Source organism: Sarcophilus harrisii, chromosome 3 (genome assembly GCF_902635505.1).
Source record: "Sarcophilus harrisii chromosome 3, mSarHar1.11, whole genome shotgun sequence".
Taxonomy (NCBI): domain Eukaryota; kingdom Metazoa; phylum Chordata; class Mammalia; order Dasyuromorphia; family Dasyuridae; genus Sarcophilus; species Sarcophilus harrisii.
Window position 1 is genome coordinate 503,441,298 of NC_045428.1, and position 17,171 is coordinate 503,458,468.

The 17,171-nt window shown below is 36.3% G+C and overlaps 1 protein-coding gene across 2 annotated transcripts in view; it reads right to left on the reverse strand.

Annotated features, from left to right (window-relative positions):
* Positions 1-17,171, reverse strand: part of INTS4 (integrator complex subunit 4) — an 87,096-nt gene that overhangs the window by 23,087 nt on the left and 46,838 nt on the right. For both annotated transcript variants that reach the window (XM_031961516.1, XM_031961517.1), the window contains 3 exons: positions 7,480-7,573; positions 4,980-5,060; positions 2,014-2,144 (listed from right to left, as the gene is read on the reverse strand). In XM_031961516.1, coding sequence (XP_031817376.1) covers positions 2,014-2,144; positions 4,980-5,060; positions 7,480-7,573 — 306 coding nt within the window. The remainder of the gene's footprint in view (positions 1-2,013; positions 2,145-4,979; positions 5,061-7,479; positions 7,574-17,171) is intronic.

Genomic DNA, 17,171 nt, shown 5'->3' on the forward strand with positions numbered 1-17,171 from the left:
AGGAAGGACTGAACTTATTTGGATTACATCCAAATAAGATGATCTCCAAGGGAGAAGTGATGATATAATAAGGGGTGGAGATTCACACTCAAGTGGGGGGGATTATGAGCTCTGGATAAACTGTAAAATCTGTGGTTCTCAGTTAATAGGGTATGGGGAGGGATTACATTTCAGGTATAAAAAAAAAAAAGACAAGTTTATTGATTCTAAGCATTCCTATTCTATAAGATACCCACTTCTGTAGTTGTACTTATGAGGGGAGCCCGGAAACTCTTTCTCTCTCTGACTTGGGGGGAGGGGGGAAGAGGGGGCATGGGATAGAAACTCCTTGAAAATTGTCTCTCCAAAAAACCTGCCCCAGGGAATCAGGATATACTAGTAGCTTCATTCTGTTAGATCAGCACACCCCCATGGGGGTGATTACATGCCATCAATTGAGTTGAAGATTATGCTAGGCCTACTCATTCAATTGGATGATTCTCTATTTTGATTTCAACTCTAACTGCCCCCCCCCCCCAGCCTCTCCCCAAAGTTTCAATTATAAAAAGAGGCAACTGGGTTCAATTCCTTGCAGAGGCCAAAACAGGAATCATGGCAGGCCAAGGGACTTCCCTTGGCATGGCTGCCTGCGAGGTTCTCTCTGCTCGCTGAAAATACATTCTCTTTTCAGCGTTAAACTCTCTTTGTCTCACACATTTCCCTAAAAGGACTATATCCCTTTTTACCTTTCTGTTGGAATTTCTCTCCTAGGAACTTTATCTGCTTCTTCTCTGCTAGACCTTTACTTCTGTCGGGACCTTGCCACTAAGGAAGTCAACCTGCAAAAGCTGACTTCCCAGTATCAATAAACCTCTTTTGCCAGTCTAACTTTTTGGGTTTGTAAATTCATTTACAAAGGACCTGCACCGGCCAGAGGGGGGTTTCCACAATTCTCTAACCTGTTCTGAACCTCATCAGTGCAATTAAAGACAACTTCACTCTCACAAATACAATGGAGCTATTTCTCACGTTTATATGCTTAGATTTTTATAACAACAGAATGCTAGAATGTCAAAGTACTGGGACTGTAGTCAAGAAGACTCAAATCTCCCCTGGATATAAATTGTGTGCCCTTTAACCTTTTGGGGGGGGGGCCCTGAAATTTTCCCCCACTTTTGGGGGGAGAATTCCTGAGCTTCAAACTTTCCCAGCCTCTAGGGAGGGGCCACACCCTTCTGTTCATAAGGGAAACTCCCAAGATAAGTAATCTCTTTTCAACTGGAAATCTAGGCCTGGGGCATTGTGAACATTGAGTGGCTCAAACTCCCAGTTAAGTAATCTCATTCAATTTTGAATTGAATTGAAGCCCCGAGCCCTAGAGAGCTAATAAAAGACAACTCTGAACCCCGAATTTTCACAGACCTTCTAACAGGACCTTTCCCACTGCAGAAGATATTCTCTTCTCCATCTAACCCACCTTGGCTATATTCCTTGCCCACTAAGAAGTCTGTCTTCCAAGAAAGCTGGCTTCTTAGTGTAATTAAATCCCATTCTCTGACACAAACCTCTTGCCTGTATTCACTGGGGTTTGCAAATGCCACTGGCCAAGGAGATCCCATAGCTGTTAGAAGATCTCTTTCTCTCTATTTTGCACCTAATCATCCTCATTTCACTTCTCTAGACCTCAGTTTCTTCATATGCAAATGAAGGAGCTGGACTGACCTCAAAGATTCCTCCTATCTCTAAATCTAGAATTCTTTGATTGAATGGATTCATCTAGGAACCATGCAATCTAACCTTCTCATTTTAATGGGAAGAATGGGAAGGTGAAATCCAGCCATGGAAAAGTGACTTTGTGAAGTTGATGCAGCAAGCTGATAGGAGTCAAATTCAGAACTGAGATTTCCTAACTTTGACTCCAGTACATTCTTGTGGAATATACTTAAGAGAAATTCAAATAAAGATTATCTTCTCCCTTTCTGTCACTTAAAGATGTGAAAATGCAATTTCTCCTACATTCAAGGAATCACTCACCCTCTGGTAGTCCGTGCTGTTACTATAAGTTGCAATGCTTTGGCTTGCAACCTCATATGATGAATGATCACTACTTGTCTGCTTTCCACTCCACTATACATGAATTCCATCTTGTATGTCTCTTCCAAGATCTAGAAAGAAAATGGCATTGTCTATTGATGACAATAATGATTCCATGCACAATTAAGACTCTTTAGTAGGGGCGCTTTAAGAGACAGAATATGGTATGGTGGAGATAGAACTTTGTAAATATTAAAGCACTAAAGAAATTAGAGTGTTGTTGTTTTTTGTTTTTTTTTTTTACAAGTAGTTAGTAGTTAATATTTTTAAAATAATATTTCATTTTCCAATTACAAATAAAGATAGCTTTCAACATTCATTTTTTATCAGTTTAATTATTTTCAAAATACATGCAAAGATAATTTTCAACATTCACCCTTAAAAAGCCTTGTGTTTCAAAATTTTTTCCCTCCCTTCCTCTCATCCCCATTCTCCTAGATAGCAAATAATCCAATACAGGTTACATATGTGCAATTTTTCTCTATATATATTTCCACATTTATCATGCAGCACAAGAAAAATCAGATCAAAAAAGGAAAAAAATGAGGAGAGAAAAAAGCAAGTGAACAACAACAAAAGGTGAAAATACCATATTGTGATCTACATTCAATCCCCATAGTATACTTTCTGGTTGTGTTGAGGTTCAGATTTGGGATACTTAAATGCAATTAGGGTTTAGTGGAGGTCTAGTGGCAGGTGTGGGATACAGGGAGTCAAACAGAGCTCCCCTGCAATTCCCCTGGATTTGGTGCAAGGATATGGCTGTAAATGAGGTCTAGTAGCAGCGCAAGTCCCCAATAAAGATATTTATTGACCCAAGAGCAAGATTGATAAAAGAGGTTTATTACTGGGTTTGGAAGTAAGGAGATAGGTGAAGGTAGAGATAAGGAGGGCACCGGACAGAGGGTCCTCACATGGCTAGTGCAAAGAGGGGGTCCCAGTGTGTCCCTTTTATAATGGGAGATTTAGCTCGCGGGGCTTTTGGGTATAGTCCTAAAGACGGCTCAGATCCTGGTGGGGCTGGGACAGGTCCAGATCTTCTATTGGAATTCAAAGGGACCAGGATTTATGAGTTAAAGGGTAATTACATTCACTAGAAGAGGGTGGGAATCTAGAAAGGAATCTTTCCCACAGCAGTTGCAGATGGCTCTCTCCATCACAAGTTTATTGGAATTGGCCTGAATCTCCTCATTTCAACATTCATTTTTTTTTGACATTTTGAGTTCCAAATTTTTTTTCTTAATTTCCCCCAACTAAGCAAACAATCTGATATAGGTTATATATACATGTACAATCATTTTAAACATATTTCTGTATTTGTCACATGGTGAAAGAAAAACCAGAACAAAAGGAAAAAAAAAACCCAAGAGAAAGAAACAGCAAACAAACAAAAAAAGGTAAAAATAGTATGTTTCATTTTTAGTCTCCATAGTTTTCCCTCTGGATACAGATGACATTTTCATCTTAAGTCTATTAGAACTGTCTTGAATCACTGTATTGCTAAGAAGAGTTAAGTCAATCATAGCTGACCATTAAATAATCTTGCTCTTACTGCATATGTTTTCTTGGTTCTACTCACTTCATTTAGCATCAGTTCATTTAAATTGGAAATGAGAGTTCTTTACTGTTATCTCTATTGTTTAAAATCTGAATACTACTTCTAAGCATATCATAAAATATCAGGTAATGCCCAAATATCCTTACCTTTGAATGATCCATAGAAAGAGTAAATAAATAATGAACTATTGAGAGAAGTGTTAGATATAGTCAGTTGTGTCTGGTTCTGTTACCCTATGGACCATAGCATGTTTAGGCCTTTCTACCCTCCACTACCTCTCAAAGTTTGTCCAACCTTATGTTTGCTGCTTCCCCAACACTATCCATTTCATTCTCTGCCATTCCCTTTTCCTTTTGCCTTCAGTCTTTCCCAGCATCAAGGTCCCTTTCAAAGAATCCTGCCTTCTCATTATTTGGCCAAAGTATTTAAGCTTCAACATCAGTATTTGACCTTCCAATGAATACTCTGAATTAAAAATTTTAAGTACTGAGAGTGATTTGATATCCTTGTCTTCCAATGGACTCTCAAATGCTTTCTGCAGTACCACAATTCAAAAGTTTTGAGTCTGTGACATTCAGTTTTCCTTACAGTTCAATTCTCATAGTCATAAACTGCTACTTGAAAAATCACAACCTTGACATATATCTGTACACACACACATATACACACACCCAGCAGTAGAGACAGTGGTGGGCCTGGAGTCATGGACAACTGAGTTCAAATCTGGCCTTTTATTGGCTGGGTGAAGTTGGACAGGTAATTTAACCTATTTCCTTAAATGTAAAATGGGAATAATAGCATCGACTTCCCCAGGTTGTTGTGAGGATCAAAAGAAACAGTATTTGCAAAACAATAAGAATAGTTCTTGGCACATATTAAATACTATATAAATGCTAGCTAATAGGTATACAGATATTATTTGTCAAATATATTATTAATATAGTAAACATTTAGATATAGCTTTAAGGTTTACAAAACACTTTATAAAAATGTTATCATTTAAATTTCAAACAATTCTGTGAAGAAAGTGCATTTATTAGCTTCACTTTACAGATAAGAAAACTGTCAGGTTAAGTGATTTTCCCAGGAGTTACAGAGCTATTAAGTATGAGATAGGATTTGAACTCAGATCTTTCTAATACCTCCAAGCCCCTCATTCTTTTCCATATATTACCTTGATGCCAAATAAATGTGGATCAGGAATGACAGTGCTCTGTGTGAAGAACTTTAATATATATCAATATATATGATCTTAATTTTTTCATGAATAGATCTACACATCTGACTCAGTCAGCTAGTCTTTGGTTCTAGCCAGGTTGTATCTGAGAGGCCATTGTTCCAAACTCACCTGTTTAGCAGCAGCAGATGCCATATCACTCTGCTTCAGATAGAGTGGGGCAGCCATGTTCCACAGCTTTTCCTGCAATGCCTGCCAAGAAAAGAACCATGATGCTGCAGCTCATCAATGAAATAACATCTAAAAGACTTCATGGCACTCAGCCAGTGCCTGGCACAAAGTCGGTGCTTAACAAATATTTTTTTGTTACTGCATAGTTTCACAAGGTTTAGAAATACTGAGTCTAGGGCAGGGAGAGGATATTAAGTTATTTGTGTAATGAAAAGTTCCCAGAAGACTAGGTAGTAGGGCATTGTAGATGGTGATAAATACTTTTAAAATTAATGTCATTACATTATTATAACACCATATTAAGTACTAGATGTTGTGGAAAACAGACATAAAATACATAGTTTCTGTCCTCCTCAAGGAGTTTAGATTTGAATAGAAGGATAATACATATATATATACTAGAATATAGGTATATTAAAAAAAAATACAAAGCTCGATGAGGTCAGGTGGAAAAATAAAGAGACTTAGGAAAGGCCTAATTTATGGAAGAGAGAACACCTGAACTGGCTCTTGAAGGATGAGCAGGCTGCCAAGAGGCAAAGGCTGGGAAAGATTCAGAAGAGACTTCAGTTTCTAGGCTTGTCAGGTCTTAGCTGGGGTGTAATGGTAGAATGAGAGAAATGGATTCGATGAGCTCAAAAGTGTTTTCTGGCTCTAAACTTTACGATCCATTTTGATAAGTTTAAGAGCAAAAATTAAAATCTTCCATGCTCAGGTCTCAATTCAATCAAATTTATTGTTAAGGTCAGTATTTAACACAGAAAATACAGAGCAGATGTTCAAAATGTTGGTGGCACTGGAGGCCCTCTGCCTATTGTTGGAAATGAGGCAAGACAGGCTGACTTTCATTAGGAGAGGGGCAGAGGAGGCGGCTGGATTTCTGTGCCAGTTTCTGGCAACTTTTTTCACTGCCATTTAAATTTAATTCACACACAGGATTTCAGAGCTAAGGGATTTTAGCATGGAAAATGGTAAAGTTGGAAAGGAATTAAGATACAGAGTAACAGTAGAAGTGACCATATAATGTTAGTAAATGCAATGTAGAACATTTAAAGCATCAAATGATAGCTCTGGAAGGGACCGATACTATTATGTAGTCCAACTACGTTGTCTCTTACAGAGGTGGAAACAACTTCAGACAAAGTGATATTTTCCAGGGATAAACAGTAAATTAATAGCAGAACTATTAATTCAGTCTCCCAACTCTCAGGCTAATGTTACTAACACTATGCATTTTGTAGACATGTAAATAAAACCTATTTTCAATGTTAGGAAGGACAAGGCATTATTACCCACATTTTGCAAATAAAGAAACTGAAGGTGAGAGAAAATAAGAAAATGAATTAAGTGGCAGAACTGGGACTCAAGCCCAGTGTTCTTTTATAATACATTAGCATGCTAAGGAAGAAAATAACCTCTAATAATTGTCTTGGTCTCTCTTGACCCATCTCATTTATTCTAAATTTAGCCAAAACATCATCAATACCTTTTTGATACTAAAAGGATTCAGTCTAAAAGCAGACTATAACTGCTGCAAATTTACCAACTGGGAATAGTTTTTTAAAGTGTTCCCTAAATCCTCTGCACTGGTTTTTTGAATAGATAACTACTGAAGATACCAAGCATTCAACTAGCCAAATAGTCTAACTCTGCTGACCTAAAATAACTTCTTGGACATAATCCTGTATACAAAAATTTATTGGCTAGCCAAAATGAAATGTCAATAAGGGATTGCTTTGAAAAGCAAAGAAAATTAGGGTTGTTAAAAAAACAAAAAAAAAAACAAAACAAAAAAAAAAACTTTAAATGAAATGACTTGTGCCTCCACAAGAATACCAAGAAAACTTAAGTTTTTGTCATTCAAATTTTATACTTCCATCAAAAGAATGTTTTATTCAGAATCCTGATATAAACACATCCTTTGGCAAGACATCTTGAACACATAAACACATTTCCCTGGCTGCATGGTGTGCTGACATCCCACATTCACAAAACTCTTTGAGTCTTTAGCAACTACCTCAAAGGACTAGAAAAACAATCTATTTCCTGGAAATTATTATTTCTTTAATTAAAGGGCAAATATAATTATACTGGTAAGCATGTGGTATTTCAGAGGATGAGTTTCTCTCAACAACAAATAAGTGTTACTTCTCCCATTTATATGGGGCTTTGAGGTTCACAATGCCTTTGCTCTGAAACTACATGAGACAGGCAATAGGCATTATTATTCCCATTTTACAATGAAAGTACTAAGTACAAATAAAGGAGTTCCCCATGTGTCCTTGGGTCACAAAGTCAATTGAGTTCCCATCCAAACCCCTCTTATTCTGACTTTAGAACTAACTGCTCACACCATACTATGTGGTCTTTAAGCCTTGCTCCCCAGGGCTTAAAAATGTCATTACATCATAACTGCCACAACCACAAGCCAGGGCCAAACCTTGATGAGAAGCAGCTGACACCGAAGATAAGTGGCAGAAAAGTCTGCTACTCCTGCCAGGTCAGACTGAAGTTCTCCAAGTCTCTGCAGGTCACTGAAAGACATAAAACCCAGAAGCAAATGTAGATTGGGAATAACACAGAAATAAAAAGCATCTGAGTGAAATAAGCAGAACCAAGAATACATTGTACACAATAACAGCAAGAATGTGCGATGATCAACTATGAAAGTCTTGGTTCTTCTTAGTAGTTCAGTGATCCAAAGCAACCCCAATAGACTTTAGATGGAAAATGCCATCTGCAACTAGAAAAAGAACTAAAGAGACTAAATGTAAATCAACACGTTATGTTCACTTTTTTTTTCTGTTTTTTTTTTAAATCTCTCATGATTTTTCTCTCGCTGATTTCTCTCTCCTAACATAATAAAACAATGTATATTAAAAATAAACTAAAAAAAAGAAAAAAAAAAAAAAAGCACCTAATGAAACCAAAACAGTCTCAAAATTAGGAGTTTTCTTGGCAGAGATAATAGAGTGGTTTGCCATTTCTCTCTCCAGCTCATTTTATAGATCAGGAAATTGAGGTAAGCAGGGTTATGTGACTTGGCCAGAGTTACACAACTAGTAAGTCTATGAGGCTAGATTTGAACTGAGATGGGTCTTCCTGACTCTAGGTCTGACGTTTCATTAATAATGCCACCTAGCTGCCCCCAAACACTGCTTTTGTGAGCCAGGCATTAAACTAACAACTCTATGAAGAAAGAATCCCTTTTGGGATATGAACAGACAATTTCCAGTTGATGAAATTGAAACTATTTCCACTTATATGAAAGAGTGTTCCAAATCACTACTGATCAGAGAAATGCAAATTAAGACAACTCTGAGATACCACTACACACCTCTCAGATTGGCTAAGATGCCAGGAAAAAATAATGATGAATGTTGGAGGGGATGTAGGAAAACTGGGAGACTGATGCATTGTTGGTGGAGTTGTGAACGAATCCAATCATTCTGGAGAGCAATTTGGAACTATGCCCAAAAAGTTATCAAACTGTGCATATCCTTTGATCCAACAGTGTTACTACTGGGCTTATACCCCAAAGAGATACTAAAGAAGGGAAAGGGACCTGTATATACCAAAATGTTTGTGGCAGCCCCGTTTGTAGTGGCTAGAAACTGGAAAATGAATGGATACCCATCAATTGGAGAATGGTTGGATAAATTATGGTACATGAATGTTATGGAATATCACTGTTCTGTAAGAAACGACCAGCAGGATGAATACAGAGAGGATTGGCGAGACTTACATGAACTGATGCTATGTGAAATGAGCAGTACCAGGAGATCATTATATACTTCAACAACGATACTGTATGAGGATGTATTCTGATGGAAGTGGATTTCTTCGACAAAGAGAAGATCTAACTCAGTTCCAATTGATCAAGGATGGACAGAAGCGGCTACACCCAAAGAAAGAACACTGGGAAATGAATGTAAACTGTTTGCATTTTGGTTTTTCTTCCCAGGTTATTTTTACCTTCTGAATCCAATTCTCCCCGTGCAACAAGAGAACTGTTTGGTTCTGAACACATATATTGTACCTAGGATATACTGTGACATATTTAACATGTATAAAACTGCTTGTCATCTAGGGGAGGGGGTAGAAGGAGGGAAGGGAAAAGTCGGAACAGAAGTGAGTGCAAGGGATAATGTTGTAAAAAATTACCCAGGCATGGGCTCTGTCAATAAAAAGTTATAATAAAAAAAAGAAGAAAGAATCCTTTTTGACAACATTCCCTACAAGTGATCATCTAGATTTTACCTAAACAACCCTAACTATCTCACGTATGGCCCCTGTTCTTCATATATGTTTCCTTGACCCACCTCTCCCATGTTCTCTGGGTAGATTTTTCACTATGTGAGAAATGCCAAACCAGCTGTGTAGCTGACTAGACTTGGGCACCTGCCAAAATCATTTTACTCTTTGTTGGTTGGTCAGCACAACAGGCCCTGGGGCTAGTCATTATTATGGTACATGACTCTGCAGACTGCTGGGAAACCTAGTGATGTCACAGCCTCTACAATGAATGCAACCACCTTTAATTTGGATGGAATAACAAGCAATACATTTTCATTCAACTGAGGGAAATGCTATACAGCAGAGTTTACAAAAATAGGAAGGGGGCAAGGAGAGGTCTCAGTTAAAGGTGGCAGGGCTGGTTTGGGGAACAATATAAGAGATTCACATAGAAAGGCACTATGACAGAGAGAAAGCCTGAACTTGGTGAAGTTGAGTGTTCAAGACTTGGATTTACCCCATATCATAATGGCCCAATGTAGACCAAACCTAATGAAAGTTCTGCAAAAGAAAACACAGGCATTTACATGTACAGATCCCAACCAGAGGCTGTACATTATATAGAATGGAAACAAACTAGAGTTCTTTCCAATAACATCAGGGTAAAGCAAAGATAGCTATTCTCATGAGTACCATTTTATTTAATCCTAGAAATGCCAAGCTTGGCAAAAAGAAAAGAAAAAAAATGAGGGAATAAAAAGACTAGACAAAGAAGAAACAAAATTATCAATTTTTTTAAAATGACAGAATATTTTAAAAATAAACTAGAGTCAACTAAAAAATAAATTAATAACTTCAGCAAAGTTTTAGGTATAGGACACACAAAAAATATACTTATATCACTAATATTTCTGTGTTACCAAGAAGATCCAGCAAGAGGAAGAGCTAGAAAAGAGAAATTCAATTTTAAAATATGTATAAGACACATGGAGAGTCTACCTGTCGAGACAGGGAAAGGAACTGAGAGACTATAACTACAAAATACCTTACAGTAATAAAGGCAGACCTTTAAAAAAAAGAGAGAGAGAGAAAGAGAAATATTAACATGTCTCTATAATAAAAATGATAAAAATTAACTCTGCCATCCCAATGAAACCACCAAAGAAATATTAAGTTTAGAGAGTTTATTAGAGAACAGGGAAAAATAACAAAATTAATTCGAAAAAATAAGAAGTCAAGAATCTCAAGGAAAATAGTGATAAAAAATGGGAAGAAGGATTGGCAGAGCTAGCTCTCAAATTTTACAACAAAGCAATAATCATCAAAACAATTTGATACTGGTCTGAAATAGAGTGCCTGACCAGTGAAGCAGACTAATTAAACAAACTAGAGAAGCAAATAAAAACAGCAGTTTTTGAGTAACTCAAAGCTCTCTAAGCAAGAATTCACTTAAACAAAAATTGTTGGATAACCTGGGAAGAAATCTGGCAGAAACTACATACAAATACAATACCTTCTGTCTTATAGAAAGTTCTTTAAGACTCAGACATAAAAAGTCACCCACAATTTAAAACAAGGAAAAAGCTATCTTTTAGATCTGTGGATGGTAAAGACTTCGTGATCAAGAGATAGTATGGATCACAGAAGAAAAAAATGAACAATCTTAATTAGTGATAGAGGTCACAGACTCAGCATACCCAACAAAACATTTTTTGGCCAATGTTTGACCAATGTTGGAATTCATTTTATTTGAATATGCATATCTGTTATAAAGATTTTGTTTTGCTTTTTCCCCACACTCAATTTTGGTGGATACGAGGCTTAGCATATATATTTTTGTTAGTTAAAAAATAGATTCAAAATACTATAATCATGAAGGCAAATCTTAAACCAACTCTTAAGCACTCAGAAGAACACAATGTGTTCTATAATTTAACTGGTCTTTTGTTTCTATAATCAGATTGGAAGTTCTCTGAAAGCAATAATCCTGTACCCTCTCTCCTTGAGTTCAATAATTAATCAAGTGGTATTTGACTCAGAATAATATTTATTATTTTACTAATTAAGTATTTATGAAAACAAGAGTAGAAATGGAAAAAAATAATAATTTTAAGACAGACACAAAGAACCACAAGAAAATATAGTGAAATCTGGCAGAGAAAAATCATCCTTCCCATTCCCATCTCTACTCCAAATAGGAGACACTTCAGCAGAACTGAGCCCATATGAAGGTATAAATATTTTTGAAACATTTTAAGACACATTTGCTATATTTGATGAGTTGCACAAACAATATAACAGATTAAATATATTAATTTGAAAAAAATCATCCTTGTTTGTTAAAATTCATGGATAAAGCCAACCCCAAAATTAAAAGCCGATTAAATTCTTAAACCAAATGTTATTTATGGCAAATATTTCTCTTTCTGTCCCTGAGAATTCCCAACACTGCATTCACTATTAATTCCACTTAGAGGCTTATATAGTAACAAGGTATGTTAGAAAGATCAAAATAAGAACAGTTTTGGTGATTTTTCAAAAACTATTTTCAACTCTGCTCCCAGATGACTGCAGATTATAAACATTTCCTTTCCACCTCACTATTTTCTGAAATAGTTCCCAGCTTAGAAAATGTGCACAGCTCTAGTGAGACTTCCAAAGCTGGGTGGCAGGCAAATTATTTCAAAGAACACAACCACACCACACATAGACAGAAGCTGATATGTAAAACATTCCTAAGAGAAAACACAAGATGCACTTTATACAAATTATTATCACTTCTAAGCAAATGAAACATACCATCTGTTTCACACTCCACCCTAGAACTGCACATATATTGAAACTCCACTTATGAAACTTCAAAGGGAAGAAGCTGTAAAAGTGAAAAATAACACAAGATAGCCCTTCAAGTATTTGGGTTCAGGTCTTCTCTCTCTTTAACTAGACGCCTGTACTAGTCTCTTAAACAGACCTTCCTTTCTTACTTCCTTTCTAATCCATTCCTTCAGAATTCCTTCAGATTCCTTCAGAACACAGCCAAACAGTTTTCTTACTGGGTGCTCTGTCACTCCTATATAACAAGAACTACCATTTGGCTAAGATGACAGGAAAAGATAATGACAAATGTTGGAAGGGATGTGGGACACAAATACATTGTTGGGTGGAGTTGTGAAATGATCTAACCATTCTGGAGAGTGGAACTATGCCCAAAGGGCTATAATTTGTGTATATCCTTTGACCCAGCAGTGCCATTATAGTATCTGTATACAAAGGAAATCATAAAGGAGGGAAAAGGACCCACATGTGCAAAAAAGTTTGTAGTAGTTCTTTTTATGGTAGCAAAGAATTAGAAAAGGAGTGGATGCCCATCAATTGGGGAATGGTTGAACATTATGAAGATAATGGAACATTATTGTTCTATAAAAATAATGAATAAGCTGATTTTAGAAAGGCCTGGAAAGATTTACACGAACTGATGCTGAGCAAAACAAGCAGAACCAGAAATCCATTGTACACAAGCAAGAATATATGATGATCAACTATGAAAGGCTTGATTCTTCTCAGCAGTTCAGTGATCCAAAGCAATCCCAAAAGACAGAAAATGATACCTGCATCCAGAAAAAAAACTATGGAGACTGAATGTAAATCAACAATGATATGTTTACTTCTTTTTTCTGCTTTTTTATGTCTCCTGTGGTTTTCCCCTTTTGCTCTGATTTTTCTTTCCCAATGATTCATAAAGCAATGTGTATTAAAAATAAATAAATTTACTAGGGGAAAAAAAACACTACAATTATAGAGTGCTCCTCAGTTTGCAAAAAAAGCCCTTTACAAATATTATCTTATTTGATACTCACAACCATTTTAGGGAGTAGATGCTACTGTTACTCTTATTTTACAACACTAATTCTAAGGAAATGGAAGCAGAGTAACTTGCCCAGAGTCACATAGCTAATAAATATCTGAGGCCACATTTGAACTCAGGTCTTCTTGTCTCTAGGACAAGAACTCTATCCACAACACGACCTATCTGCTTCTATATTAAAAAATCTTTAGCATTGCTTCCTATTGCCTAGTCCTCATTGTGGCATTCAAATTCCTCTACAACCTTGCTCCAATATGCCTTTCCAGCCTTACCTCATACTATTTTCTTTCACATCCTCTATATTTAATCCTTCCTTAGTTCCTCATTTTCATTCTGCCCCCTCCCACGTCTTTCTTTGTTCATCCTGTATGGAATAGAATATGTGGCTTCAGATCTCCTTGTCCTATTTCAGGTGTCACCTCTCCCATAAAGGTTTCCTGACCACCACTTCTGGAGGAATAATAATTACAGAATTTTGCCTGGATCTCACTTTTGCAGGTATCTCACTCTCCTCCTGCTCATTTTTTATACACATCTTTCTCTCCCATTTTAATCCTAAATTCCTAGAGGGCTGGTTTTTTTCTCAAATATGTTGATCTCTCTATATGTACACAAGCATATTTTCACCACCTAGTACAAAGAAATGTAGAATGAATATTGGTATTTTGGGGCCTTTAAAATTTGCTCATTTATTAGATATTCATATATGACTGTTATAGGCATTTTACTCATATTTGCTATTGTGAAAAATGACAATTTGCTGCCCTATGGCTACCTCTGAATCTGAATAACAGGCTGCCAAAGTTGAAGCCCTGACCACTATTTCTTGCTTTCTCACACCTATCCAAGCTATGTCCATCCTTTCAACATCTCTATCTCTCTCCCTAGCTTTTCATTTTGCTCTCTACAACCCGTTTTATTAACAACAAACTGACCTTTACATTAAACCCCAAAATGACTTTATACATATATTGTATTTGTTTCTGTTCCTTCCATGCTCCCAAAAGAAGGTTAACTCCTTGAGGGTAGAGACTGTTTCATTATGTCTCTGTATCTCTAACAAGTAACACAATGCTTGGAACACATAATAAAGTACTTAATAAACGTTAATTGAAATGAACCCCTGCCAGTATCCAAAGTCCATGGGAGCAGGGACCATCTATTTTTTGATCCTCCTCAGTACCTAAAACAGTGTTCTGAATATAATAGACACTTAAAATGTTCACCAAGGTAAATTATGATGGCTTCTAGAATTTCTTTGGTCCTTTTTCAGGATTCTCAAGGATTCTATAAAAGGAATACAATTCTACTGCAATAACACTAATCACAGGTGCATCTACGTATGTCTAATCACTCTGGAATAGACAGCTTACTTTAAGCAGTCCAGTTTATCATTCAAACTTATGACTTTTGATAAAGAAAAGAGATGCACAATTTACAAAAGGCTTACAACAACACTACGGAGCAGAGAACCAACATTATCTTCCCTGCTTTAGAGGAGAAAGGTTAAGTAGCTTGCTGGGCATCACACATAACTCCTGGCAAAGCTAGGACTTAACCTCAGATTTTCAAGTTTCCAATTCACTGCTTCCTTTATTCTGAGGTCATTGCAGAGGGCACAAATTTCCAAACAGGCTTTATGTATTTATTCACTAAGGTGAGGCCTTGTAGCAGATTCTAGCTTACAATACATAGCTGTTGCTACTAACATGAAGAGAGAAGGTATATATAAGAATACGTTATTAGGTTTTTATTTGGGAGGATATATTTTGGTTTAGCTTAATTTGGGGTTTACAATAAGAATTGTGGAATCTCAGCTAGACCTCTCTTCACAAACATATACTCTATTTCATTCTGGATATTTGGATATCCTCTAAGACATAAGGAATATTTCAAGTTCCTTGAGGATAGGAGCTGGCTTCTCTTAGCATCTCATACTAGACTTTGCATTGAAGAAATGCTCACTGGGGGTTTCTTAAAAGTAAATTATTTGGGACCCAATATGTTCCAAAAGAAAGCGACACACGGCACAGGCAGAGGCAACAAAATATAACCAACAAAGAAGTCTAAAGAGTAAGAAAAGAATTTTCATGTGGACAGAAAGATCTATTCCAAAATACTAACAATTTAGTAATTCCTCTTACACTTTATCTGAGAGACAATCACCTAGAAACCAAGTGAACAATTATAAGGAGTCTCAATCCCTTCCTTCACAAGCTAATTGTACAATAATTCAGAGTCTGATTCTTTTTGTACAGCAAAATAATGTTTTGGTCATGTATACTTATTGTGTATCTAAGTTATATTTTAATATATTTAACATCTACTGGTCATCCTGCCATTTAGGGGAGGGGGTGGGGGGGGTAAGAGGTGAAAAATTGGAACAAGAGGTTTGGCAATTGTTAATGCTGTAAAGTTACCCATGTATATATCCTGTAAATTAAAGGCTATTAAATAAAAAAGGAGTCTCAATCTTGGCTAAGAGAAATTTCCTGTGTTCTTGTTGTTACCACTCCTTTAGTTTTAGTTCTGATTACTGACAAATCACAGAATGTCACGCTTTCTTTCACAAAACAGTCTAAATATTTGAAAACAGCATTACCACTCTTTAGCCTTTCCTTCTCAGGGCTAAACTTGTTCAGAAATCCTGGTCTGAAGTGATTTGTTGAATGCATATTATCTTAGTTAACTCTTCTAGGATGCTTTCAAATTTGCCACTTTGAGGCCATTTTAAAACCATACTGTCTATAGGCCTGCTTCCTTCTTCTCTTCCCACCAAGTCTCTCTCTCCTGGAACCAAGCTCTGAAAGATGAACTTCCATTTGGTTGTGGACCACTATCTCATTTCTTAGCCATCTTCGTTAGGCTACCACATGCATACTGTCTTCTAAACCTTTCCTCATAATCTCTGCTTTACAATTATTGTACCTCTATATTTGCTGTCTTTCTGTTTTGAAGGTAAATTTCTTTGAAGGAGGGCCGATCCTGCTTGCTTCTTTAATAATCTATAGTACTTAGGCAGAGTAAATGCTTAATAAATATTGCTTTCATGTTAAAAATGGTAAAAATATATGCAAATCCAATATAGGCATACATATTTATACAGTTATCTTGCTGCACAAGAAGAATCAGATCAAAAAGGAAGAAAAATGAGAAAAAAATTCAAGTAAACAACAATAAAAGAAGTGAAAATACTATGTTGTGATCCATACTCAGTTCCCATAGTTCTCTCTCTGGTTGTAGATGGTTCTCTTCACAAGATCATTGGTACTGGCCCAAATCATTTCATTGTTGAAAAGAACTACACCCATCAGAATTGATCTTCATATAATCTTATTGTTGCTGTGTACAATGATCTCCTGGTTCTACTCATTTCACTCAGCATCAATCTCTGAAATCATCTTGCTAATCATTTCTTACAGAACAATAATATTCTATAACATTCATATACCATAACTTATTCAGTCATTCCCCAATGATGGGCATCCATTCAGTTTCCAGTTTCTTGCCACTACAAAAAGGGCTGTTATAAATATGTGGGTCCCTTTCCCTCCTGTAAGATTTCTTTGGGATGTAACCCCAGTAGGAACATTGCTGGATCAAAGGGTGTGCACAGTTTGATAGTCCTTTGGGCATAGTTCCAAATTGTTCTCCAGAATGGTAGCACTTCACAATTCTACCAACAATGTATTAATGTCCCAGTTTTCCCACATCCCCTCCAATATTCATCAATGTTTTTTCCTGTCATCTTAGCTAATCTGACAGGTGTGTAGTACTATACCTTAGAGTTGTCTTAATTTGCATTTCTCTGACCAATAGTGATTTAGAGCACCTTTTCATATTACTAGAAATGGTTTCAATTTCTTCATCTGAAAATTGTCTGTTCACATCCTTTGACCATTTATCAACTGGAGAATGGCTTGAATTCTTATAAATTTGAGTCAGTTCTCTAAATATTTTAGAAATGAGGCCTTTATATATAAATATAACATAAACATAAATATTTAAATATTTTTGTTTAATATGAAATA